A 26,458-nucleotide genomic window follows, 5' to 3' on the forward strand; every position below is an offset into this window, starting at 1 on the left:
AAAAATTCAATATATTGAAAATATAGATATAATGATAATAAATTTTGAAATATTAAGATTGTGAAGAGAAAATAGAATTTAGACTATATATAAAATAATTAACTAAAAAAAATCTTATAAATTGAGAGTAAAATTTGGTAAATATCACATTCAAGAACTAAGATGATATTTATTTTGCTTAATGTAGGAAAATTGTGTTAGAAAAGGATTTTATTATGTGAAATTTTGGAATGAAAAAGTGTAACTTTGTTTTAATTTGGTTTGATGTCTAATTTAATTATTTGACTCTGAATTTCTTCTTAGTTCCAAATCATTACCTCATTTGGATGTCACGTGCAGACTTGTAAGTTAGTTTATTTATTTATTGGAATAAATACCGAAATCCCATTCTTAATTTCCTACGATCCTGCAATTATTGAAATTTCAAACGCGGTACACATGCTAACTGAAACCCCCGCGCCTGAATTCAACGCAGTAACACTTTACACCTACCGCGACAACTATTCCTCGATTTTCCTTTCTCTTTCTCTGTTCTCTTTTCTCTCTCCCACGCTCAAGCATTTCTTCTTTAGTCTCCTTCGCCTTTGACGATATTCTCATTCCCATGATCTCCGCCAATTCTCCACTCGCAACCGCGGTTTCTGCACTCGCCACAGCGAAATCCAATCTCGCTCCAATTCCTCCACGCGGATATCGGAATCTAGGGTTTCGGTTGAGTTCTCAACGCTTTGGTCCAAGTGAGATGGATTTGGTGAGAAAGGTGACCAGAGGTTGCTTCGGTGATCGCGCTGGGAAGGGGTGGATGGTGGAGGTTGAGTCCATGGGAGGCGAGGATGTGTTCGATGCGGTGGTGGCGGCGGAGGCCAAGGTGTTTCCGGAGCATCTTGTCATCATGGTTAATGGAATCGTTGGGAGGTAAGAATTGATTTTTTGTTTTTTATTTCCTGAGTGGAAACGAATGTGAATCTATTATGCGATTTTATGCTGAATGATCGTCAAATTAGTGGCTTGAAGGGAGTTTATTTTTTCGAGTTCGAACTGCTTATAAGCTTGCTCAAGGTCTGTTTGAGTTGATGGGTCCATAGGTGAATTTGTGCAGTTGACCCGCTGCTTGTATGTCTATCTATAAATTAGTAGATGCGTAATACAATTTGAGTTTCCATGTGAAAGAATATGATTGATATGTTGCTTCAGCTTGGGTCAATGTTTCATAGGAGAAGGGGAGAAGAGCTGCTTTTACGTTAGTTGTCAATTATCCAACTTGCCTGTCAGCAAATAAAAGGCATATAGTACTCTTGCCTTACGATATTTGGCTCGCAGTTTAAGTTCGAAGTCCTACTCAGAAAAGTAAGGTCTTAAGAGAAATTCTAAAAAAAAAAAAAAAAAAAAATACTAACTTCATGAATAAACAGTAATGATAACAATGAATACCCAAACCTATCTTTAATTAGGCATTTATACACTTTCTAGAAATAAGAGGAAAATAATGATAGCTATAATTGGATCAGTTACCTAAAGATAAACACGGAGACAATACAATAAACCTAAAAAGGTAAGATACCTAAAAATAGGAAACCTAAAAAGTGGGAATTATTGAAAAAGAAACTATTTCTAATTCAGAAAAATCTAATCTTCATGTGCCAGGGCTGCATGTGCTGTAGAATATTGATTATGATTTCAATCATTTTAGCAATATTTTGATTAAATTGGAGACTATTTAATTTACTATTTTGATGATTGAGATGTGTTTTTTGATGGCCCAAGGTGTAAAAATCTTTTTTGATAAATCAAAAAGATTCCTCAATAAATTTAGTTGAAAAATCATTATGGACAATTGAATGGTTCAATCAAAGGGCAAATTTCTCAAAAGTAATTTAAATGCAATTAAAGCAGTCTAAGGGTGAATCTCCATGATGAACTATAGGAGGGGGGGGGAGGGGTGTGCGAATAGGTGTTTTTATACAAATTCAAGAGGTACCCCACCCCAAATTATCTATCCTTAGAATTTTTTCAGTTTATATTATTGTCTTCTAACTACTCTTCAACAAAAATTAAAAATCCTATGCAATCATGGACGCAACAACACTCTTCCAACAATTTGTAAATGTAAGTTACATGCAAATGCTTCACCACTTCCCAACACAACTTCATAAGAAACAATTTCCTCCTTAACACATTTCCGCTTACTACTTGATATCTTTATCAAATTGAACAAAAAAGATATTCAAGATATCCAACGGATAATCACACCTATTTTAGCTCTTTTTTCATCCATCCAACATATTTTTTTTTGATGAATAAAAAGCAATATATTAAAAGAAAAAAGGCACATCAAGGACGCGCCCCAAAGTATACAGGTAGTATACAAGAGAGAGAAAAAAGAACCCCTTAAACAGGGCTTAACCAGTCTACAAAATCTACAACGGAAAGGGGGCCAGAGTAAAAAAAACCCCTTAGTCCACGCCTAAAGATTACAAAGGAAAAATGATTTACACCCCTGAATCGAATGCCCCTTGTTTTCAAAAGCCATACTGTTTCTTTCCTTCCAAACAATCCAAAAAAGGCACAAGAGAGCTAAAAACCACACTTTCTTCCTCTCCTTTCCCACACAAGGCCCAAGCCACCCTAATAACGCCTTTTTAACTGAAAAGGGAAGCACCCACGAAACCCTAAAAAGAGAAAAAAGTAAGCTCCATAAACAGAAGATCTCAATAACTGAAAATAAATTAATGAGTAGAATGAGATAAAGAGAGATAATGATACTGGATTTTACATGGAAAATCTCCTAAGAGATAAAAAACCACAGATCTACCAACAATCAAACTTCCACTATGAAGAACAACTGATGTGTACAAGGATTTACTTAACGCAAGTCCACCTATCCTTCACGTACTACTTGACCAACACCTTCTCACTTTAGCTACATGTCTTTATCTTCCAGATCATACTTAGATTGCACACCAATTTTGATCTTGGCCTCTTCTTGAAGCTTACTCAAGAAGAAAATGAGTTCTCACTCACCAATCAAATGAGAAAATGAGGATGAATGAATGAAAAGAATCAACCCATTTTTAAAAAATTCCGATGTAAAAATGATTTGGAAATCAAAGAAAATGATGATTTTCTTGGCAACCAAACACCCCTAATTTGGCAAAAAGAGAGAGCTTAAGAAGGATACAAAAAATGACTGCAAGTCTCTCTCCTCAAAATATGTAGCATTTTCTAGTTTAAAAGGCAAGGAGCCCTTGATCTAATGGCTAAGAAAAAATCAAGCAAAAAGAAAAAATTGGATCGATCTTACCCAAATTTGGATCAATTTTGGAATAGGGCACTTAAACACTTGGTAAAAAATTGCTTCCCTAGCCTCCCTAACTCCTTAAAAAACATTTTAAGACAAACAACAATTTGAAAAACTTTTCATTCAGTTTCATCCATTTACAACCTCAACTACATGCCTTGGTCTCTTTGTAAATTCAACATCTTGATCTCCATTAAACAAGTAGTTTGAGGAAGGATTCAGGAAACCTGAGTTAGGAAACATTTAAGAATTATTGTTCAGAATTGCCTACTTAGTTAAACACTCAAATAGCCTTTCGAAACATGCTTAAAATCATTTTAATATTTCCATGATTGAAAACAAAGTCTCTTACCATTCCTAAGTGTGCCCCATGGACAGTTTTGTCTTGAGGTAAAATTATGATCTTCAGTTGCAATGTCTTTAGGCTCTAGGTGGGGGAATTGGATGTTCAAAAGATGAATTAGACACACTAGTCAGAATATATTTTGGGATGAAATTGCCAACATTAGAAACTCAAGTCACAAAATATTCTGGTGCAGGGAGTGGCCAACCCATAAATATTAAAGATATGGAATCTTAGACTCTTAGTACATTGTAATTCCAAGTAAGTGGAATGTGGTTCAATCAAGAAATAAATAAAATATAACAAAAATATTAAAAATCTATCAAGTAGTGCAACATAAATTAAATAGCTATTTCTTAAATTTGAAACAATTGGACACATGGCATACTTCTCATGGGATTTGGCATAGAATGGCAGCAAAAGATGCACTTTAGATTGTGCTTGGTTCATGAGGTGGATGCTTGGTGAGACCTTGAGCCATAACTGTATTAGAATTGCCTTCCGTTGATGTGAGGCTTGGGTTTATGCCAACATAATTTTTTTTTTCCAAACCCCGCCTCAGACCACACTTTTGAAAATATGATCCTCTATTGAATTGTTGGATTTCATAAATTTGATTTTGGATATCCTACTTTGCTGCCTATGACTTATCTGGTTTTTTTTTTTGTTTCAGTGCTGCAGATTGGAAATACGCGGCAGAGCAATTTGTGAAGAAGCTTCCTGATAAAGTCATCGTCCATCGTGAGTGCTTCTTTTCACATGTTGAGCCCCTTTTCCCGCACCTGCTGATTCTTTATAATCTTGCGTGATTCTAGTTAAGAATTAGCTTTTTCATTTTTCTTTTCCAAAATCAACTGCAATATAATTTGATACATGAACTTTTTGTTTGCATTGATGATTCGTATTTAGCAGAGGAGATGCTCAAGCAAAAAGTTGTCCATATATCTAGCTTTCTTTTTCATTTAAATGCATATCAGTATGGTTTCATTGTTCACTTGACTGCTGCCAGAGTAAATAAAAGTAGTAAACTCATGGCGCCACTTTGTCTTGTTTGATAAATCCTTGGTGTTATTCATCTATGTCCTTAGTTGATTTCATTGATTGGTTGGGGTTGGATTGAGGGAGGGAGTATTTTTGTTTTCCCTTTTCTTTTTGGCAGCCGTTTGTATACTCTGTGTGTACGTTGGTGCGCCCCTTTTGGCGTTTTAATATAATTTGCATTTACCTATCAATTTTTTTTTTCTTTATATAAAACTAATCTGTTGCGTTGTATTTTAGGAATTGTGTTGAGTGCATCTGGACCATTATGCATTTGAAAGTTGGAAATATCATGCAAAGCTTAAATAAAGTGATTTGTTTTTTATGGGATAAAACATTTGAATGAAGGCAAAAATATTTGATTCATAACTTACTGAAAGGGCTTAGGATAAGTGCAACATTTAAAAGGAGTAAGAGAGCATAACTAACTCTAAATGCAGCAAAAAGATTCTAAAAATTCAGCAGTGGAAGAAGAGTAGGTTGTTTTCCGCTTGCATATGGAAACTCTTAAATTGCTTTAGGAGAGGAGAACAAAGTTCAAAGTTGTGATACCTTTTAGACTAAAGGTCATGTGACTCTTTAGTTATTTCTCAAGATGTATTGACTAGAGGTGACAATATATTTCAGAACCCATAATTTGGCTGGGAAATGTAGTCCAATCATCCAGCCATACATTAAGCTAAGCCATTGTGATAATTCGATTTAAATATTAGTAAAATGAGTTGAGAAAATAGATTTTTGGTTGAGCTAAGATTCTTGCAGTGGACACTGAAGAGTGGTTGGAAATATAGAATTTGAATTGTAGAATGCTTTTGAGGAGGTGAAGCAAATTCTTGATATTTTTTTTTTGATAAATGAACACAAATATATTAAAGGGCAGAAAGCTACAAAGCATACAGGTAGTATACACAACAACTTAAAAACAAAAAACACATGAACAAAAATCTCACTACCCTTTAAGGAATGGCAAGCCATTCCAAAAAACCTAAAAGCGAAGAAGACTCCTCTCCCATATACACCCTAGCCCAGCTCCACAAATTACATACAAAAGAATTTTTCAACTTCTGTATAGCTAAAGAGCCCCCCCTAAAGGCTAATCTATTTCTTTCCTTCCATACCGTCCAAAAAATACACAACAGGATGGAATTCCAAATCTTTTTCCTCTTTTTCCCCACAAAGGGGCCCCTCCAACTAAGTAACACCTCTTTGACTGTCTTTGGGAACACCCAATGAGCCCCAAACAAGGCAAGGCGATCTCCCAGAGGACCCTGACCACTATACAGTGTAAAAGAATATGATTTACATTTTCCTCTTCACAACCACACAAAAAGCAACGATTAGGAAGGTGCCAGCCCCGTCTTTGGAGCCTATCCAAAGTTAGGATCTTCTCCCACGTGGCCTCCCAAGCAAAAAAAGCAACTTTGGTTGGAACCTTATCTACCCAAATGCTCTTTTTCAGGAAGGTGATGACACTAGGGGCTGCCAGCAGCTTATAAGCATCCCTAATCTGAAAAGAACCATGACTCCCTCCTTTCCAAATCACTAAGTCCTCTTCTGAAGAAATCCTCAAGTCTCTCAGCATATGAAACAACTCTCTTATAGCATCCAGCTCCCAATCATTAGAATCTCTGGAGAATCTAATATTCCAACCTCCTTGACCAAGGCTAGAATCCCACATTTCATTGACCGTAGTGTTCCTTTGGATCGCCAAGGCAAATAGCTGGGGAAAAGTTTGGGACAGCGCCTCATTACCACACCACTGATCAGTCCATAAATTGACCTTGGTCCCCTCTCCCACCTTGAACCCTATGTTATCCCAACACCAATTCGCCTCCTTCAAAATCTCCTTCCAAACCCCCACTCCAAATGTTCTGCGAGTCTCATTAGTTTGCCAACCAAAACCCTCATGGCCATACTTCACCCCGATCACCTTCTTCCAAAGGATTTCTTTTTTAAGGGCAAATCTCCAAATCCATTTGCCCAACAAGGCCTTGTTCAAGAGATCAATCTTCCGAATGCCTAGACCCCCTTTCTCCTTTTGAGTGCACACCACTTCCCAATTGATTAAATGGATTTTCCTTTCCAAGCTTCCCCCTCCCTAAAGAAAGTCCCTTTGTAATTTTTCGAGCCTTTTTGCTACTAGCTTGGGCATTCGAAAGAGAGACAATTGGTAAATAGGTATGCTGGACAAAGTACTTTTAATGAGGGTAATTCTCCTGCCCTTTGACAAATATTGTCTTTTCCAAAGGGTTAACCTTCTTCTCATTCTTTCTTCCACCCCATCCCACATAAACGAGGCCTTGTGATTGGCTCCAAGGGGCAGCCCCAAATAAACAGTAGGAAGAGACCCCACTCTACACCCTAACCCACTGCCAATTCGTCAATGTCTTCAACCTCCCTAACCGGAATTACTTCGCTTTTAGCTAGGTTTATCTTAAGACCATAGGCTGCCTCAAACCACGCCAAAATCCAGCTTAGAGAGGTTAGGTGATCTTTCCTTTCTTCGCAGAAAATAATTGTGTCATCAGCAAAGAGCAAATGAGACACATTCACCTCCATTTCCCCCCCCCCCTCGAAGACTACAGCCTGAAATGAAACCCCTATCAACAGCCCTTCTTAAAAGTACACTTAGTACTTCCATACCCAACACAAAAAGGTAAGAAGAGAGGGGATCTCCTTGACGCAACCCCCTGGAATTGGAGAAGTAACCTGTTGGCACCCCATTAACCATAACAGAAAATTTTGCAGTTGAAATGCACCATCAAATCCACTCCATCCAACGAGATCCAAAACCCATCTTGTGCAAGACCTTCATGAGGAAATTCCAATTAATGCTATCATAGGCTTTTTCAATATCCAGTTTACAAATCAACCCTTTCTCTTTACGTTTATGCCAGAAATCAATCACCTCATTAGCTATGAGCGAGGCATCCAAAATATGTCTTCTCCTCACAAAAGCATTTTGGTCCACAGAGACCACCTTATCTAAAACCTTCTTCAACCTATTGGCCAGCACTTTGGCCAAAAGCTTATACAATCCCTCTAGAAAGCTGATGGGCCTGAAGTCCCCAAGGTCCTCAACCCCACCTTTCTTTGGAATGAGAACTAGGAAGGTAGTATTGAGACTCTTAGCAAAAGATTTCTTATCAAAAAACTCTTTAAACAGGTCCACAATCTCCTCCTTCACGAAGTCCCAGCAAGATTGCCAAAAGGCCACTGTGAACCCATCCGAGCCTGGAGCCTTATCTCCATTCATTTTCATCAGAGCAGAATGGATTTCTTCCTCAATGAAGGGCTGCTCCAAGACTTCAGCTTCATTATGGTTTAGACTTTGAAGGTGCAGCCCCTCAATATCAGCTTTCCAGCCTGGCTCCTTTGAAAGCAACTGCTGAAAAGCATTCACAATCCCCTCTCTCACCTCCTGCTCCTCCTCCAACCACCCCCCATTGATCTTAATTTTATCCAAGGGGTTGTTTCTTCGATGGGCATTGACCATCCGGTGAAAGAAACCTGTGTTCTTGTCCTCTTCTTTAAGCCACAACTCCCTTGACACTTGTCTCCAGTGAGTTTCTTCCAAAAACACCCACTTTTTAAAGGTTGCTTTAGCTTCTCTTTTCAGCTTCGTCTCACCTTCTGTCAGACTCCTTTCACTCTCCACCCCATCCCAGAATTCAATTTGTTGAAGGGCTGAGTTTTTATTAACTTCCAACATTCCAAACACATCCCTGTTCCATCCTTTGATTTTTTCCTTCATGACCTTCATCTTAGTAGCCAATCTAAAACTGGCCCTCCCTCTCCCCCCAACCCCTGCCACCAATCCCGAAGAAGATCCTTAAACCCATCAACTTTGAGCCACATGTTTTCAAACCTAAACGGGGAAGGGCCCCGTCTTAACCCACCACTCTTCAGCAAGATGGGAAAGTGATCAGAAGTGGGTCTGGGTAACCTACTTTGGACAACCCCACTAAAGTGATCAAGCCAGTTCTGGGTCACTAGGAATCGATCCAGTCTAGCCCAAGATTGATTGTTCCTATCCCCGCTCCATGAAAACACCCCCCCTTGCATAGGAAGATCCAAGAGCTCTAGCTCGTCAACAACCTGAGCAAATCTTCTCATTGCGCCAGTCAGCCTTCCCTGATTGCTCCTTTCCTTTTGGGAGAGGGTAACATTGAAGTCGCCCCCTAAACACCAGGGGTCATCCCAGATGCCCCTTATAGCCCCGAGCTCTTCCCACATAATCTCCCTATCTTCTTTAGAAAACGGCTCGTACACTCTTGTGAAGATCCAAGCATTCCCATTTTCTACATTCCTAAGCTTACAAGAAATTGAGAACTGCCCCATCTCCATCTCAAGAACCTCCAAGGTTCTTTTATCCCAACATATCAAAATCCCTCCCGCAGCTCCCTGAGCACCCATGGCACCCCAATCAAGAAACCTCCCAGAGCCCAAACTCCTCACCAAACCCTCTGACATTGACTGAATTTTCATTTCCTGGATACAAAACAAGTCCACTTTCTGGCTTCTGATCATGGCCTTAATCACCTTTCTTTTAGAGCTATCGTTAGCTCCACGCGCATTCCAGCTCAATAGCCTTATCTTCATTGGACTTCCATAATCTGACACCCTCTTCCTTGCACAGCACACTTCTTCTTCTTCCCCCCTCATGATTGATGGAACATTCAAGCCTTTTCAATTCCCTTTCGAATCTCGATTTCTCTAGAAGAGTTTTGCTATGAACTCTTTCCCTCCTCTTTCTAATTTTGACCAGAAACTCCAAAATATCTTTCTCCAATCCCTCTGTTGAAAATCCCAAAAACTTGCTGAACCTAGCCAGATCACTTTCCTCCCAGCTTGCTTCCTCCCATCCTCTACCTTCTTGTGGCATAGACCAAGCAAGGCACAATTCCTCTCTGCTCTCTTCAATACTGTCAGTATTGACCTCTATCAACTCTCAGCACTTAACTGTTTCCTGCTCTGTAGACCCAGTGACGTTACACAATCGAGGTGTAACCCCTGGGTTAAGTCCAAGCCAGCCCCAGAAAGGTCGCCAATGGAGTCCGACCATAAATAGGAGATGGAGAAAAAGGAGAATCAGAGACCATTAGTCCAATAGAGATAGGGACGTTTTCATACCTTGCATCTTCCTCCAACAAGGCACAGTCGGTCTTAGATTTCCCGTCGGTCTTAGATTTCCCCTCGGACTGAATCTCCTCCTCAGAAAGCCTCCGCAGGCCATCCTTCACCCAGAAGGGAGAAATACCAGCGTTTGGACCTCCCATTAGGCTTTGGCCACTTACCAAAGAGGGACAGGCCTCCCCCACTTGGGCTCTAACCACAGCTAAGGGCATAGACAGGCCTCGATTGTCCAGCCCAGACATCATAGGATGCACCAGAGTCTTGGCCCGCTTAGAAATCTTCCAAGACGACAACCCAAAAAGAGGCGGCCCATTTTCGCAAGGGGGGTCCGAGAAGGAAACAAGCCCAATGGGCTCTGATTCCTTAGAGTACCAAGAGGGCTCTACTAGGCCTAGCAAGCTAAGCCTGCCTGATCCTTGTGACCCACCCGACGACCCATCGAAGCTCCAAATATGGTCCGTAACTTGCCCCGACCCGCTTGACTAACCCCGCATCCCATCAGCATGCAACAGCAGGGCCTCGAGCCTTGAAACCGTCCTTCGCCTCCAGCATGCGCTCGCCCGCGCGTGTACAAGCTTCACCCCCAACCTCCTCTCCCGTTGCGACAAACTTCCCTCTCTTTCCCGCCGTCGCCGCTATCATTACTGGCCTGACCTCCCACCAGAGAGTTAGCGAGTAGCACAACTCTTCAACCCAAACCTCCACCACATTGGGGAGTTTCTCGCCGTTACGCTTCACCAATAACCGGGCCCACTGTAATTCCTCCATCTTTTCCGTTTGAGAGTCGATTGCGAGAAAACCCCCGCACTGCTCCCCTATCCTTCTCAGAATGTCCCACTCCCATAAGGAGACGGGTAAGCCTACAACCCGCACCCAGGCTTCACTCTTGTTCTCCCCCTTCCTCAGACATCCCGTCTCAGGCCTCCATTTCTCCAAGCGAAGAAAGATCTCCCCAACCGAGATGCTTCCAAGTTTAATGGCTTGCTCTGCTTCTATCAAGAGCTCAAATTCCATCAATACCTTGCCCTTTTCCAGTTTTGCTAACCCTAGGTTGCCCTTCAAACTCCAGATTTTCGCCAACTGAGTCCCCCACCTTCGTAGGTCGTCCCCCTTTGCTGCGCTAGGGTTCCATATCCCAACCACATAGTGAGCCAGTTTGTTTAAGTTTCGGCATAGCTCCTTCTTTGTGACCTCCACTTTGATTGTTGCTCTATCTTTACTCCTCGACATTTTGACCACTTCCGCGAAGGTTTTCACCATACTTGGCTTCAAACGTGACTCTTCTTCTTTTTGGCTTATCATTCCTCCATTAGCACAGACCAAGTGCTGTAACGTCTCCACCATTGAAACCCAACCACCCTTTGCTCCTCTCCTTTTAGGGATGAATATGCTAAATCTTTTGTTCTCCAAATCCACAACATCTAACCGGAGGAAGCACCCCCCTTTGTTATGATCGCGCACCAGAGAATAAGCCCTCCCATTTTCCTGCCACTTTCTTACCCATTTTGCCGTTCTCACATCCTCAATGCACAGAACCAGACAATCGAGGAATAGCCCAAGACTCGCCGGTCCCAGCCTAATCCATGAGGAAATCCCTCTTTTCCTCTCCACGATCGTAGCTTGCAGCCTGCCTCTCTTCTTCTCCACCTCAACCTTAAATGACTTCGACTCCACTCTGAAGCCACCCTTCCTGAAGCTTTTCCTAGGCCTCGCAAGGACCTCGCCCTCTACATTCTCGGTCGCTCTCGGGAAGTCTCGCACTCCTCCGTCGCTCTCGCTCTCTCTCACGCTCTCTCTCTCTAACCCTCTCTCTCTCTCCTCCATTTCTTCTCTCTCTCACGCAAGGCCTCAAAGGCAATTTTAATTGCTAGAATTGAAGGATGGTTCTTTTCCTCAAGAAATCCAACAGTAGTGGTGGAATATGCAAATGTTCTCATTGTAGTGAATCAGTGGACTTCAAATTGAAGAGATTGTGGTTGGGGCTTGTGTACAAGTTGGATGTAAAAAGGTTCAGGATCTCGTGGATCAGGATTTGTGATTTTTGTTAATGAATAGGGACTTTGGTCAAAAATGGATTCCTTTGTGATCAAATTCTGCATTTCGTCTGCTAGAGTTTCAATGTTAATGCATGACACTCCAAGCTTTTTCTAAAGTTCTAGAGGTCTCAAACAAGAGGATTTACTATTTGCTTATTTTTTTATCTTGGTTATGAAGATATAGGTTTGCTTCATCTCAAAAGCAATGGAGGGGGTTTTTGTTCAAGGGTTTAGGGTTAGGGAAGAGGTGGGTTAGGTATTAGACATCCTTTCTCTTCTATCAATGAAAGAAAAAAATCTTAACAACCTCAACCTTCTACTCAAGTCTTTTGGGTTAGTCTCTAGCCTTAAGGTTAACCTTGATAAGTGTGTAATACTGGGGATAGATGTTAAGTAGGAGTACTATGAAAGATTAGCATTCTCTGTTGGTTAGGAAGCTAGGACGTGGCCTTTGATACCTTGGTCTTCCTTTGGATACAACTCAAGTGTGTCGGGATTCTAAGGCACCATGGTTGGAAAAGCGTCCAATTGACTTGATGAGTTGGTATGGAAGTAGCATATGTTGCTTGAGGGTAGAATAGCCTGATTTAATCTTCCTTGGTCAATATCACTATTTGTTCTCCATCCATTTTTAGACATTGCTTCTTGGATTAGGAAAATTTAAAGGGATTTTCCATGTTTGAGGTATAGAGAGGACAATCAGTATACCTAATAAGGTGAAAGGGTTTGTGGCACCAAGATTAGGGGAAAGGTCGTGATGTGAGGGTTTAAGGATTAAAGCTCTAATGGGCAATTACTTGTAGAGACCTCTCAAGAAGAAAGCCTCATGGTTTGCATTTTCTTATTAGAAGCAACTAAAAGTTGTAGAATAATGGATAGGAATTTTTGGTGAGAGCCTCTTACCATTGCCCATAGAAATATTTCTTGAGTTAATGATGATTCATTCTACATATAAGATTCATTGTTAGAAGTGAATATGATCTGCGATTTTGAAGACTGGCACTTGACTAATTAACATTTTCTATTTTCCTTTCATCGCCTTTATTTTGTTTGTTAGAGTGGCAAAGGGTATGCCCATTATCAATCTTGTTTTAATATCTTATGACTCTTTTTGGTGGAATTTCAACTTAAATAGAAGTTGGATTATAGTTTATTTTATTTTGTTAAGAGTTATTTTATATGATAGTTAATAGGGCATTATCGTAATCTTGGTTAATAATATAGATAGATGAGAAATTATTTATCATTGACTATGATTGCGATAATACTACTAATAACTAATAAATAAAATAATTCTCAGCATAACATAAAAAAATAAAATAAACTCTTAACAAATACTAGTTATATGGTTTAGATAAAGAGGCCCCATAGAACCACCTATTAGTAAGGCCCTGTTTGGATTGCCTATTGAGAAGTTAAAAACTATTTTGTTAGCTCAATCAGTGTTGCTTCTCATAGAACCCTTTTTTGGGGCTTATGCGAGATGTAGTTTCATGTTTAATAATCCCTTTGAAATTATGGTTTTAGCTTTAGCTTCTACGAAAGCCAAAAATAAAATGTTATTACCACTTTTTTTTTTTTTTTTTTTCATTTTCTTATTTTCATGAGTTTTAGGACTTACATTCTTCTTGATCGATATTGTATTGGTGGCTCCTAAAAATATTTCATAGGTGTTGCTTATCTTCTTTAGGGTTTTGACAAGAGAGCAAGGAGTAAAATGCTGTAGCAGTATGCTGTGCTTGTGACTTCTTAAGCAATATGGCTGGAAAGGAATATTCTGACTTTCTATGATGTTATAGGACAAAATTTGTCTATATATATATATATATATCTCTTATGATTAAAGAGTTCATTGACATCTCTCAGGATTATCTCCTAGTGTACTGGGGGTTGCACCCCTCTTTTTGTGAGTAGAGCTTGTCAATATACACTCTCTCTTTGTCTATCAATAAAGAAAAGGTATTATCTTAATGGGTTGCAGGCTTGTTGTTCAGCCAAATCTGAGGAGAGCATATGGAGTGTTACTGGTCCCTCCTCTAGATGGTTACCTTAAGCCCAATTTTTGCAAATACTTGTTGGGAATCTGAGTGAAATAGGTGTTGGGTGTATTTTGAGAGATCTGATCTGATTTGGCCTTTCTTGAAGCTGACAAGCATTGTGATTGCCAATGGACTTGAATTATTTGCTTTGGTGGGGGTGTAAAAATATCTTCTTTAGTTAGGGGTGAGGTTGGATAATCAGGAGATCTTTCTTGTGGAAGTCCATTATTAGTATAGGTAAGCAAACATATGAGTTTGATATTAGTGTTGTTCAAGTGGCGACCTTGTATTGTTTATAGTAGGTTTCTCTCTTCAATCATAACTGCTGCCTTGATAGCAAAGGTTGAAGAGCTAAGCAAGACTGCTTCTCTTCTTCCATGTCTGTACTCCTGCTCTGCCTTGGTTGCTTAATACAAGCACTCTTAATCATTGCTTTTGTCTCAGTGATGGTGATTAATTGATCAGCATATGAAGCCAAAATGTGGCCAAAACAGTAAAATGTTGATTTCTTCTTCCCCAAGGAATTTGGACTTGTATTACCCTGAATAGCTTGTTGATGGAAAAGCTAGAACCATTCCAATAGTTTTTAACTACCTTTTTCCACTTGGTCAACAAAAGTCCTACTAGGTTATTTCCCTTTCACCAGTATTGGATTTTCTTTCCAAATTTTCATTGATCTGATATGCACTTTGTATTGCATCTCTTTGGTATTCAACCTATAAGTTGTTAGTCTTGAAGCTATCTGCTGTCTCAAACCCTGCCAATTGATAGCAAATCATAAAATGTTTATTCCATGCAGAATCTGACCGAGTAGTCAAGCCCTAGAATATTTTTTTTTTCATCAGAAACGAACAATGTATTAAAAGAGAAAAATATGAGAAGGATGAGAAGTCCTCCCCATGATGTACAAACCTGATCAAAAGAAGTGAGTATAGTCAAACCCTAGAATTGACTACCATGTTGTTTCACAGGCATGCTTCCTGCCATTGATCAAATGAAGATAGATTGGATGCTCGTAGTTAAGAAGCATGAAGTTTCTAGTCATTCTGCCATCCCAAAATCCATTCCCTTCTTAGAACTGTGGTTCATTAATCCATAATATCCTAGCTCAAGCTGCCATCTTAAGCTTAGCCTCTACAGAGCACTAGTTCTGAGCTGCATCCATCTCATGCCAATAAGAGCAATTCTCTAAACCATATATCCAGTCTTTAAAAGCGTTGAAATGGTGATCTACATGAAAATCTGGCACATCTGATTGTAGTCCCTTGCAAAAATTTACTTGCCTTGTTTCTCAAAAATTTCAATTAAATAATTGGGATTTCAGGGCGATAAGGCAGAAATTCTTCATTTGGGGTAGTATTTTAATGCACTGGACCAATATCCTGCTCAAGCAAATGTGAATGTGGATGAGTTTGTTGGCTCCATGTGAAACTGAGAAAAGACTTTTGGTTATTGTTGTTAAATTTCAATGTGATCTTCTTCTTGTTGTTGTTAATTCTTCGAATCAACAAGATGTTAGGTGCTTGTGGCTTTTATATATTCTCTAAGAAAAAATGGGGTTCTAAGGAAGCCGGTGTCTTTTCTTCTGAATTAAGCTAGTTCCTACATTCATGATGTTTCAGGTGAAATCAGAGGCAGGACCTTGGATCTAGGCCATGGTGGAAGAAGACATCAAGGCCAAGGAACAAATATGGTTGAGATGAAGTATATGATTGAAGATTTATCTTTGGTTGTGAGAATGCTTAAGTGATAGGAACTAGCTGATGATATGGAGTGATGAAGATAGTTCCATGGATTAAGGTTCTTAATGAATCTATGATGAACCCTGAGCATGGTAATGTGTTTGAGTTATATTCTTTACCTCTAAGGAATGATAATGCATTTGTGTTTGAGTTATGTTCGGGTTTGAGGAGATGTAAATTTTGGTTTTCTTATATGGACTAAACCATGTTGTATGGGCATATGGGCATCCTTGTTTGGTAGAAGAGTTTAGTCTTTTTGTCAAGGGTTTTGTATTTGTGGGGAGAATTCCTCATCCTTTTCTTATACTTTGTATTAACAATTAATACATCTTTGGTTTCTGATAAAAAGAAAGGTTATTAAAGATATAGACGATGCTCATCAAGTGTTTGATGAATGCCTTAAGAGTGACTATTCATGTGACTTTGCAACCTAGGACCAAGTAGGCCTAGGGACATGATGTTAGTCATCTGGTGCACTGAACCATAGGACCCAACATGTGAATGACAAACAAATTATGTGGCTAGCATGATAGTCAATTAGTAACCACTTGTTCATAGTAACAGTTAAAAGAAACCATATAAATATAAAAATAAAAAGTCTCCAATTAAATAAATGTTAATGCTAGTAAAGAAATCAAAGATCAATATTCAACTTGAGCTTGAGGAAATAAAATACCAATTACTAAGATCAACCAAAGTCCATAAGAAATAATCAACAATTCAGAATAAGCTAGTAAACCATAAGTCTTAAAATGTCTAGAAAATTCTATAGCAAATATTCTCGGTTCTCATCCATCACTTTTTCCTAATATTATCTGTAAGTGAAAGGTGGAATAATGGAAGGGGTGGGCATGAAAGCTTACTAAAGAAAATAGTAGGACAATTGGACCATGTATCTACACAAAAATTAGATGAGATCTATCTTGTAATTTATAAATAACCTATAAAATGTGTTATTAGTTAATGTCCGAAGTTCATTTAGAAAAATAACATTTCAGACAACAAACAACTTAATCCATGAAAACTGTTTCTAGATCTAATCATATATCACCTCGGCAAACAAATATATGGCTCAATTCCAGTGGGAGTCACCGAAGAGTGGCTAGCCTCATATCCTTTGACTGGTGGATGGAATGAACTCAAATCCAAGGTACAGTTAAGGTCCAATATTGGTTGGAGTTTATTGATCATTGCCACCCTCACCAAGGGAGTTGTCAAATTATTGGAAGTTTGTTGTTGTGTTTTTCTGTAATTTGTTTCCAATGAATTTGAACTGATTACTAATTAGTTTCAGATATCTAGGTGTTCTGATAGTTAGGTCCCAGAGTTGTGCTTGTTAGTTCCTAGATTCTTGGTAGTTAGTTACATGATTAGGTTGCGGACTTAGCCTGTTTATTTCCCTGTTATTTTTTAAAATTAATTAATCAAAAAGCATTTTCCCCTTCTATTTTGTGTACATGGTATTAGAGTGTAGGTCGCTCTTTGGGAGTATTCCAGAGGGTGTAACTGAATAATAGTTTTGTTTTTAAACTTTTGATGTATAACGGCATATTCAAGACACGTTACTCTGTTTTGGAGGTTGATGCTAAGAAATGAGGGAGCCTTTGGAGCATAGATTAATTCCTTGAGTAGGTTCCCTAGAGTGCAAATGATATGTTATTTTTATTTAATTATTATTATCATTATTATTTATTATTTTTGAGTTTTGAGTGGTATGATATGTATTCAGGTCACTTCTAATAGAAATTCATTGAGCACGAGCCCCTTTTTCTGTTTTCATTTTCATCTAGTTAAGCAATAACCTACCCATTTGGCTTTTTTGATACAGACATTTTTCATCTTCATGGTCAGAATTCATGGATTTTGTATCTGTAGGATCATATCAGTCTTTTTCTTTCTTTCCTTTTTTTTTTTAGTTTTTTTTTTTATGTTTTCTTTCACATGCTGGTGCTGTTAAGACTCACCTAAATTATCACGTATTGCACCATCAATTTATGTCTGTAACTACTTTTTAAGAATTTCCCCATCATATATCAAAAAGTTGTCAAAACTGAATGTTGTGAATGCTGCAATATTGCTTTGTTTTCATGGTTGGCATTTTAATTAACTCGACTGCAGACATTTCACTAAAATGATGTGCATTTATATTTGATGAGCAGGAAGTGAATGCAACTATTCAACATTGACTTTCAATGGTGTTGACTTGATGGGTGAGAGGCTAGCTGATGAGGTATTTTGGAAATTTTATTTTAATCCTCATGGTTCTAGCATGCGTTGGTTTTTGAGCTTACCACCTTGAATATACATCGAAACTTTCTGTTTTAAAAATCACTAAGTTGAGGGTTTTTATAAGAAATCTCATATGAACCTTAGCTATATTCTGATGCAGGTATTGGCTGTTGTCAAACGTTGGCCTGAGGTGCGAAAGATCTCCTTTGTGGCACACTCTTTGGGTGGGCTTGTTGCAAGGTATGCTGTTGCGAGGCTGTATGAACCGTTTCCAAAAATGGAATCCTCAGGTCTTTCTGTGAATCATTCAGTTCAAAGCCTTGAGCAACCTTATGAGGATAGAATTGCTGGACTGGAACCCATGAACTTTATAACATTTGCGACACCACATCTTGGTTCAAGGGGACACAAACAGGTAGATTAAGTATGCTCTTGCTGATTTGAGGATTATTTGATCAATCTTCTGTTTGTCATAATTTCTAAGGCATCCATTCTTCCTTCTTTATTCTGTTAGACTTTTCAGATTTGGATAAGGTTTTGTCTTGCTTGCTTGATCATATCATGATGAAAATTTCACCTTCTGGATTCTAGAGAAAACATTTAAAATATTGAAGTAAAAGATCTATAAGTAGTGTTTATGGAAAAAGAGTTTGAATGGGTTTATGCTATTCTATTCCTCACAATTGACTTGTTTAATCTTTTCCAATTGCATTCCTTAGAAGCCTTCGATGTGTGTACTCAAGAAAGTGCTACATGCTTGGCATGAGTATTGAAATGATGATACCCGGAGTAGATTGAGATTATAATAAATGGGCTACAAGATTGAGAAGTTAAACTTCTATTTTATCCTTCCAGCACGCTTAGAAATTCTTGTTATGTTGCATGTATTTTATTTGCTTATTAGTTTGTTACAAAATTTCTGTTGCCTCTGTTCCCACAGCTTCCATTCCTTTGTGGTCTTCCTTTTCTGGAGAAAAGAGCATCACAGACTGCACACTGGATAGCTGGGAGGTCTGGAAAGCATCTCTTCCTCACTGACAGTGATGACGGGAGACCTCCCCTTCTCCTCCAAATGGTTAATGATTCTGATGACCTAAAATTCATGTTAGTTTTGATTGATACACAATAAAGTAATTAATAGCACCAAGATTGAATTTTTATCACAACATAATTGTAATGTTATCATTTATGACCTGTATAGATCAGCTTTGCGTTCTTTCAAGCGCCGTGTTGCGTATGCAAATGCAAACTATGATCGTATCCTTTTCTGGTTAAAAATAAGTTTTAAACTCTCAATTTCTTAAGTATTGAACTGTATTACCCTTCTATATAATTTATTGTTTATCTTCACTGATATTAAGATGTTGTGGGTTGGAGTACATCATCGATCCGGCGCCAAGATGAACTTCCAAAGGTGAATTCTTCCCCTCCTTTAGATTGACTTATATACATCTCATGACTCTTGAATGAATGTTTCTTGTACCATGCTGAACCCTCTGTAATGTTTTTTTTTTTTTTTTTTTTTTTTAACCCTTATCATTTCTAGATTAATCATCTTGTGAAGGATGAAAAGTACCCACATATTGTATATATCGAGAGAGAAACTACTGATGACTTCCATAATAAGGCCTCTTCCATTGCTGGAGACCAAACAACTGATATTGAAGGTTTGTCAAACTTCCTAACTTTAATTAGGAAGTATATTCTGTCAATTTAAAGTGCTAGGCCATTTGCTTTACTGTTGGATCCTTGCATGGATTGAAATATTTACATAATTGAAGAATGAGCTGGCCAATAAAGGATTGGTGTCTCTTGGAAATGGACGTGGTGCAATATATTGTTCTTATCAAGAAGTAAAATATATATTTATTAAAGATGGAAGCACAACAAATTACAAGAAAGAAAAGTTAAAAAAAAAGAAACTGTAGAAAGAAGCAATGCCACAGTTTCTCTCCATATATCTTTGTTTTCACTAATTTTATCCTCACTTGTAATGTTAATATGTCTGTGTCATCTACCTAGCTGACATCAATAGAGATGCCAAGGGATGAGACAACTAGAAAAAAATGTGTATTAGCTATTACCCTTCATTTAACTTTCCTTCCCATGTGTGACCACACTTTCATGATTATTTTTATATTTGAGTTTCATCACTCATAATCTGGGGAAAATGTGATAATTGGAAATACATTGAAACCATTGCTAGCCTGATAAATATTGTGGATATGTTATCTTAATAATTTAAGCTTTTAGCAAAGTTAGTATGATGTAGGACAACCCTAGGATAGTTGCCTACACTCAAGGGTAGGTGGGCTAGGGTTTTATTTTTAGGGTGTAAGGAGAGGAACAAGGAATAAACTTTATGGTAGAGAAAATTATAAGATAAAAAATAGAGAGAAAGAAGAAACAATGAAGAAAAGATGGAAAACCTTAGAGTCTCACTAAGGCCTTCTAGGAGTCTCACCTAGAAGAAAAATCAATGGAGTCTCACCATTGAGGGTTGCAACCTTGCAATAAAAGAAAGTATAATATTATTCATCAAATTCATTCCTTTGATTTACATTGATTAGCCTATTTATAGGCTTCTCTAAGAAATCCAAAGTCTACTAGGACTTTAATAACCTATTATGATTCTAATTCTAATTATAACATCCAAAGTCTACTAGGACTCTAATAACCTATCATGACTCAAATTCTAATTATATTATAACTCAACTAGCTAATCCTAATTAGACTCCAACAAATACCAATCCCTATTCAATTCTAATTAATATTAATCCTACTTAAAGTTTGCTTAAGTCTTCCCTTTCTTCCTTGAATAAACTTTAAAAGGCTTTCCCCCATCATAGTAACTTAAAATAGTATCAAAGCTATGGCTAACTAGAAGTCTTGAGTTTGAGCCTCTCCTACTGTTTATAATCTATTTGTTGTTGATTTGTATCTCCATGTGTGGATATGGGGCCACAATAAAGGACGGTGTTACCTTGATAGCTTTTAGGAAAGTTGGTGGCTTAACAATGGGAGGGGTATTAGCTTGAAAGCTTTTAGAAAAGTTAGTGGCTGAACAACCATAAAATAAGAAAAGTAAGTACACATAATATGATCCAAAAGGCTACTCCTTCTCATCATATTGACAATCAACCGATTATTGCCATGACACGACACATTGAAGAAAGTAGCAAGGAGGAATTTATTGAATAAGAGCACAAGAAGACGTGGATGTCATGCTAAGAATGAATCATTTTGTGGGTTGGGTGAGGGGTGAGGGGATGGGGGACTCTATGCTTGTGAAATAATGAAAAAAAAAAAAAGAACAAAAACAAATGAGCACAATAGGGAGGTAACTTGATAAAGAAGATAATGCAATTGCACAAAAGCTTAGGAGCAAGTCTCTAATAATAATAAAGGTCAACCATTAAATGCTCTTGTAATGAAATTATTAGGGTAATAGGCCAAATAAGCTTGATATACTTTTTCTGGACCACTGCCTAAAATCTTGAGCTTTTAGTTGAACTGTAGCTTTATCATAGTATTAGAGCCTTGTTTTATTGAAGGTGGTGAGTTTGAACCTCACCTCTTGTTTATTTTCCCCTTTTATTGAGGCTATGTACAAGTCTAAAGAAAGTTGTAGAAGAACTTATTGAATCTAAGCACAACCTTTTGTGTGTGTGTGTGTGAGATAGAGAGAGAGAGAGAGAGTTATATATCACTCCAAGACAATCAAAGGGAAATGGATCTACTATTGGTTGAGATGAATTGTTGGATGCCTCTTCAAAAATTTTCATTACTAATAGATCCCTCATGGGGTGGGGGAGAGAGAGAGTCAGCATTTTGATGGTGTTTTCTCTTCAAACTTTTCAATTAGTGATTGATCCCTCATAATAGTGGTATCCATATCCCAATACCCACTGCTGCAAGGGTAAGCAGTATGTCACCATGACTCAAAGTATTCACCAAAGTAGATCATTTATGATAGCATTGTGCTTGTCCCCAATACGCACCACTACTTCCCTGCACAACATATCCCCCAACAAGTTGTATTTATAGAAATCCCATTCACCACATCGGGTGCAAAAGGAAGTTTCTTTGGATTCTTGTTTATGAAGTTTTGTCTTATTCCATTTTTTTTTAATTTATAATTTCTACAAGAATATAGCACAAGATTGTTCATTATGCGATTAGAATTGCATTCAACATTTTGTTGTCATGTATAACATTTTTTGTGCATGATTATGTAAGAATTTTGTATATTTCTCACTAATAATATGATGGTTATTTATGCACATACAAAGTTGTGGAAGAAAAAGGAAACTAAGTTACAAATCCCCTAAAATTAGGAATTGACTATTACAAAATTATGCATAAGAAATAGGGGTCCAACTTAGGCGGGTTGGTTCGACCCAACCCAAACCCAACTTGATGTTTAGGTGGAATTGGGCAAACATTTTCAATATTCGTGTTGAGCTTAGGTTAAGTTTTCTCAACCTGAACTCAATTTGGATTGGGCATGGGCTAAGGTTCGGACAACCTTATTTTAACCTGAATCTGATTTAATATTTTTATAATATTTGTAATGTTTATTATTCTATGTAATAATATTCATTTTCTTTTTAGATTTTAAAGAAAAAAAATCAAATTATAATTATATCATATACTTTTTTATTTTTTTAGAAAGATCCATAAGTTTATTTTACTGTTTTATTGTTATCTCGAAGTTTTGTCTTATTTACTATTTAAATTTTGGTATAAATATATACAAAAAAAGTTTTTTAAGAACCACTATGCATGGATTTTGAATCATGCAACCCAATCAACCAGACCAACCCAATTCTAACCTGATAAACTTGAGTTTAACTTGACTAACTAAGTTTAGCTCAACCGACCTAAATTTAACCCGAGTTTAGAAAAATGAGGTTGGGTTGGGCTTGGATTGAATACCTCGGGTTAGATGTCTGGTTGGGCTGATTGTTTCTTAATTTGAGTTTGCATTTGTAAAGGCCTCAACATGCATTTGTTCTTCTTTACCAGAAAAAAGAAACCTTTTCTTAGAGCTTCCTTTAGATATCTAAGTGCTCAATATTTTGCCTCAGAAGTGTTTTTCACATGGAGAATAAATTGACTAATCCCACTAATCACAAAAGCAATGTTTAGTTGAGAATGAGAATGATGGATTAGTTTTCCAACTAACCTTTGATATCCTCCCTTACCTCCCAAAACACATTTGGGTGCAAATCCTAACCTATGGTTAGGTTCAATAGGAGTTTCAGCTAGCTTACATCCTATCATACCGATTTCCTTGAGAAGGTCAAGTGAGTATTTTCTTTGTGAAACCAAAATTCACTTCTTACATCTAACAATCTCCATACCTGAGAAATATCTCAACAGTCCAAGATCTTTAATATCAAATTCCCTAGCTAGAATCCATTTAAGTCTTTCCATTTATGTCGCGTTGTCACCTGTCAAAATAATATCAATGTATCATAAACCTTTTCTTAGAGAATCTAGGTGCTCGGTATTTTGCCTCAAAGTGTTTTTCACATGGAGAATTTATTAATTGACAAATCACACTAATCACAAAAGCAATGTTTAGTTTATAATGAGAATGATGGATTGGTTTTCCAACTAACCTTGGATATCCTCCTTTATTTCCTGGAACACATTTAGTTGCAAATCCTAACCTATGGTTAGGTTCAATAGGAGTTTCAGCTAGTTTACATCCGAGCATACCGATTTCCTTGAGAAGGTCAAGTGTGTATTTCCTTTGTGAAACAAAAAATCATTTCTTAGGTCTAACTGCATCCTTATAATCAGGGATTCAAATTATCCTGACTGCATCCCTATAAATGAGAGATTCAAGTAATACAAAAAATATTCTAAATCTATAATTTCTGTTTTACAAGAAAACATGCATTTTCCCACAAGTTTTAATCATGGAATGGAAGTTTTTGAAGGTTTTCTTGGTCTTGGATTTTTCTTTCAATAAGTAAACCCAAACATATAAAAATAATCATCAACAAAGGTTATGAACCATTTTGTGCTTGAATGGTTTGGATGCTTTGTGTGGCTGCGAAGGAAAAAAAGAACAATGATGTTTAGTCAATTAACAAATTTCACATTGAAACAAAGATGGACCTTTATTATTGAATAACAAAAGAAACAAGTTCTTCAAATATGAAAAACTAGGATGGCTTAACCTAGGATGCCATAACATATTGTCATTCTCAACAGAAAGAGAAAAATTACAACTTGTCGTTTGAGCTGGTCCATGCAAGTCAAGTTCATCTTAAAAGTAGTAGAGTCCCTCACGTTCTCTAGCATTGCTAATTATCTTCCATGAATGTAGCTCTTGAAATTCATAATAAGGTCTGATAAAAAAAAAAAAAAAAAAAAAAAAAAATTCATAATAAGAAGGAAAGAATCTAACAACAAAATTCAAGTCTTTTGTTAATTTGCTGATTGATAATAAATTGCAGGAAAGATTAGCAATCTGAAGTGTGGAATTTAGAACTGGATTTTTGGAGATAGGAGTTGAACCTTTCCTTACAATTGTTGAAAGAGAACCATCGGCGATTTTTATTTCAGATTACCAGGGCATGGATATTGCAAAGACTTGTCAAGTGATTAGTAGCACCTGAATCAATGATCCATGGTCTTTTCTTATTGGAAAGAACACTTAAGATTGATGAGAAATTACCTTTTTGGTCTAGAGGGCAAGAAGATAAGGAATTAGTGGGTTGAGAATGATTTAGAAATTTATACAGCTACTCCAACCGTTCCTTACTGAAGAGATGTGTCTCGGTGTTTCCCCCAAAATTCTCCTTAACTTGTTGTCCATCCGCTTTGACTTTATAAGCCTTGGTTGTCCTTGTTGGTAGACTTATAGTTCTTCCAATTTTCTAGTTTTCCATGCAACTTCCAACTAAAAGTCTCACGAATGTGCTGAGGTCTGTGACAGTAATCACACCAAGCCCTATCTTCTTTCTTTGAATTTCTCTAATCTCCAGTCTGTTTTGTGTGAGGTCCTTTTGAAACCAATGCAGAATTCTCAGCAACTAAGGGGTTTGGATTTCCTATTATCACAATTTGGCGCCTTTCTTCTCTATGAACCTTTGCAAATACTTCTCTGGTAGATGACAGCGGCTCCTTACCAGGAATATGTCCCTGTACTTCATCAAGATCCTTATTCAGACCAGCTAGGAACTCAAATACTTTGTATCTTTCCAGAATCTTTTTGTATCGGCTCTATTTGCTGCACAGCCCTATTCAAAATCATAGAACAGGTCTAGCTCTTGCCACAGACCTTTTAGAGTGTTGTAATATTTGTTAACACCTTGATTACCTTGATTTAGCTTTTTGATCTTTGCCCAAATCTTATATATCTGTTCTGAATTGCCCAGGTTAGAGTAAGTGTCCATGACAGCATCCCAAAGCTCCTTAGCCATAGGGAGAAACAAATAGGTTTGACCAATTTCAGGCTCCATCAAATTGATCAACTATACCATGATCATTGAATTCTTTGAAATGCTGGGTTGTCCTCCTTGGCTGCTTTGGTCGAACCAATCAACCAATCTTACCCTTTTGACAAATAAACAACTTCACGGACTGTGATCATCAAAGGAAGTTTTGTCTGTTCAGCTTATATGTGGTAATCTGCAGGGGTGGATCTCATGTGCTGGCATCCAAAGCAACAATGAATCCTCTCTGCTGACTTTCAACATCAGGTTTCTTCAAACTGCACTGATAATGAAAGCTAGTGAATGAAGAACATAGACTTGGCAATTTAGAATTCCCCCCCCCAAAAAAAAAAAAAAAAAACACTAATTTCAGTGGGGAACCAGCTTTATGCCATGTGCACTATTATGAAAGAATTCTGGATATTTCTCATTAATAATCTGATAGAATACAAGGCTATATAGAGTTTTTTAGAAGAAAAAAGAAACTATGTAGCAGATCCCCTAAATTAGGAAACTAACTATTCTGAAATTATGCATTTCTGGATTGATCATTAAAATATTTTGCAAATATATATTTTTAAATCTCTCATATTTTCCACTCTTTTGTGTGTGTGGGTGTGGTTACTTTGAATGATTAGCCATGAGTTTCATTCATCTTCATATATGCAGTTTGTTGACATTGTTTGATGCCATATAGTACAAATTGCATGCAACCTTTTTCTGTTCATGTCATACTTTGTTTGTGCTTGAGTACTTAACAATGTATTTCATCTTCACACATGCTCTGTCAACATTGTTTTATACATATGCCACGAGTTACAAAGTTTTTTTCCTTTCCTGTTTTTTTATTTTCTGAGTAGTCTTCTTTCTTATATGCAGAGGAAATGATTCAAGGCCTTACCCAAGTACCTTGGGAACGTGTGGATGTTAGCTTTCACAAAAGTAGGCAACGATATGTTGCACATAATACCATTCAGGCAAGTTCTTTTACTGGATGGCTTTGCTTGAGTTTGTACAATTTATTTTTTTGCCTATAATCAACTTATGATGTTAAATATTCCATGTGGTTTTGGTGCTTATTGGAAAGATAGATCCATACAGATCTAAGATGCAAAAAACCTTACCTACCAGCTCTGCAAATAC

General features: G+C 37.5%; 1 protein-coding gene across 8 annotated transcripts in view; it reads left to right on the plus strand.

Annotated features, from left to right (window-relative positions):
- Positions 1–433: 433 nt before the first annotated feature.
- Positions 434–26,458, plus strand: part of LOC100246237 (putative lipase ROG1) — a 43,362-nt gene continuing 17,337 nt past the window's right edge. For all 8 annotated transcript variants that reach the window (XR_002031128.2, XR_002031129.2, XM_002271378.5 and 5 more), the window contains exons 1-9: positions 434–915; positions 4,315–4,382; positions 17,792–17,862; positions 18,022–18,276; positions 18,802–18,965; positions 19,063–19,118; positions 19,223–19,275; positions 19,408–19,528; positions 26,195–26,292. Coding sequence is in view for 6 of the 8 variants with exons in the window: in XM_002271378.5 (XP_002271414.2) it covers positions 605–915; positions 4,315–4,382; positions 17,792–17,862; positions 18,022–18,276; positions 18,802–18,965; positions 19,063–19,118; positions 19,223–19,275; positions 19,408–19,528; positions 26,195–26,292 (1,197 nt within the window). In the remaining 2 variants the exon portion in view is untranslated. The remainder of the gene's footprint in view (positions 916–4,314; positions 4,383–17,791; positions 17,863–18,021; positions 18,277–18,801; positions 18,966–19,062; positions 19,119–19,222; positions 19,276–19,407; positions 19,529–26,194; positions 26,293–26,458) is intronic.

The sequence above is a fragment of the Vitis vinifera genome, chromosome 11, assembly GCF_030704535.1.
Source record: "Vitis vinifera cultivar Pinot Noir 40024 chromosome 11, ASM3070453v1".
Taxonomy (NCBI): domain Eukaryota; kingdom Viridiplantae; phylum Streptophyta; class Magnoliopsida; order Vitales; family Vitaceae; genus Vitis; species Vitis vinifera.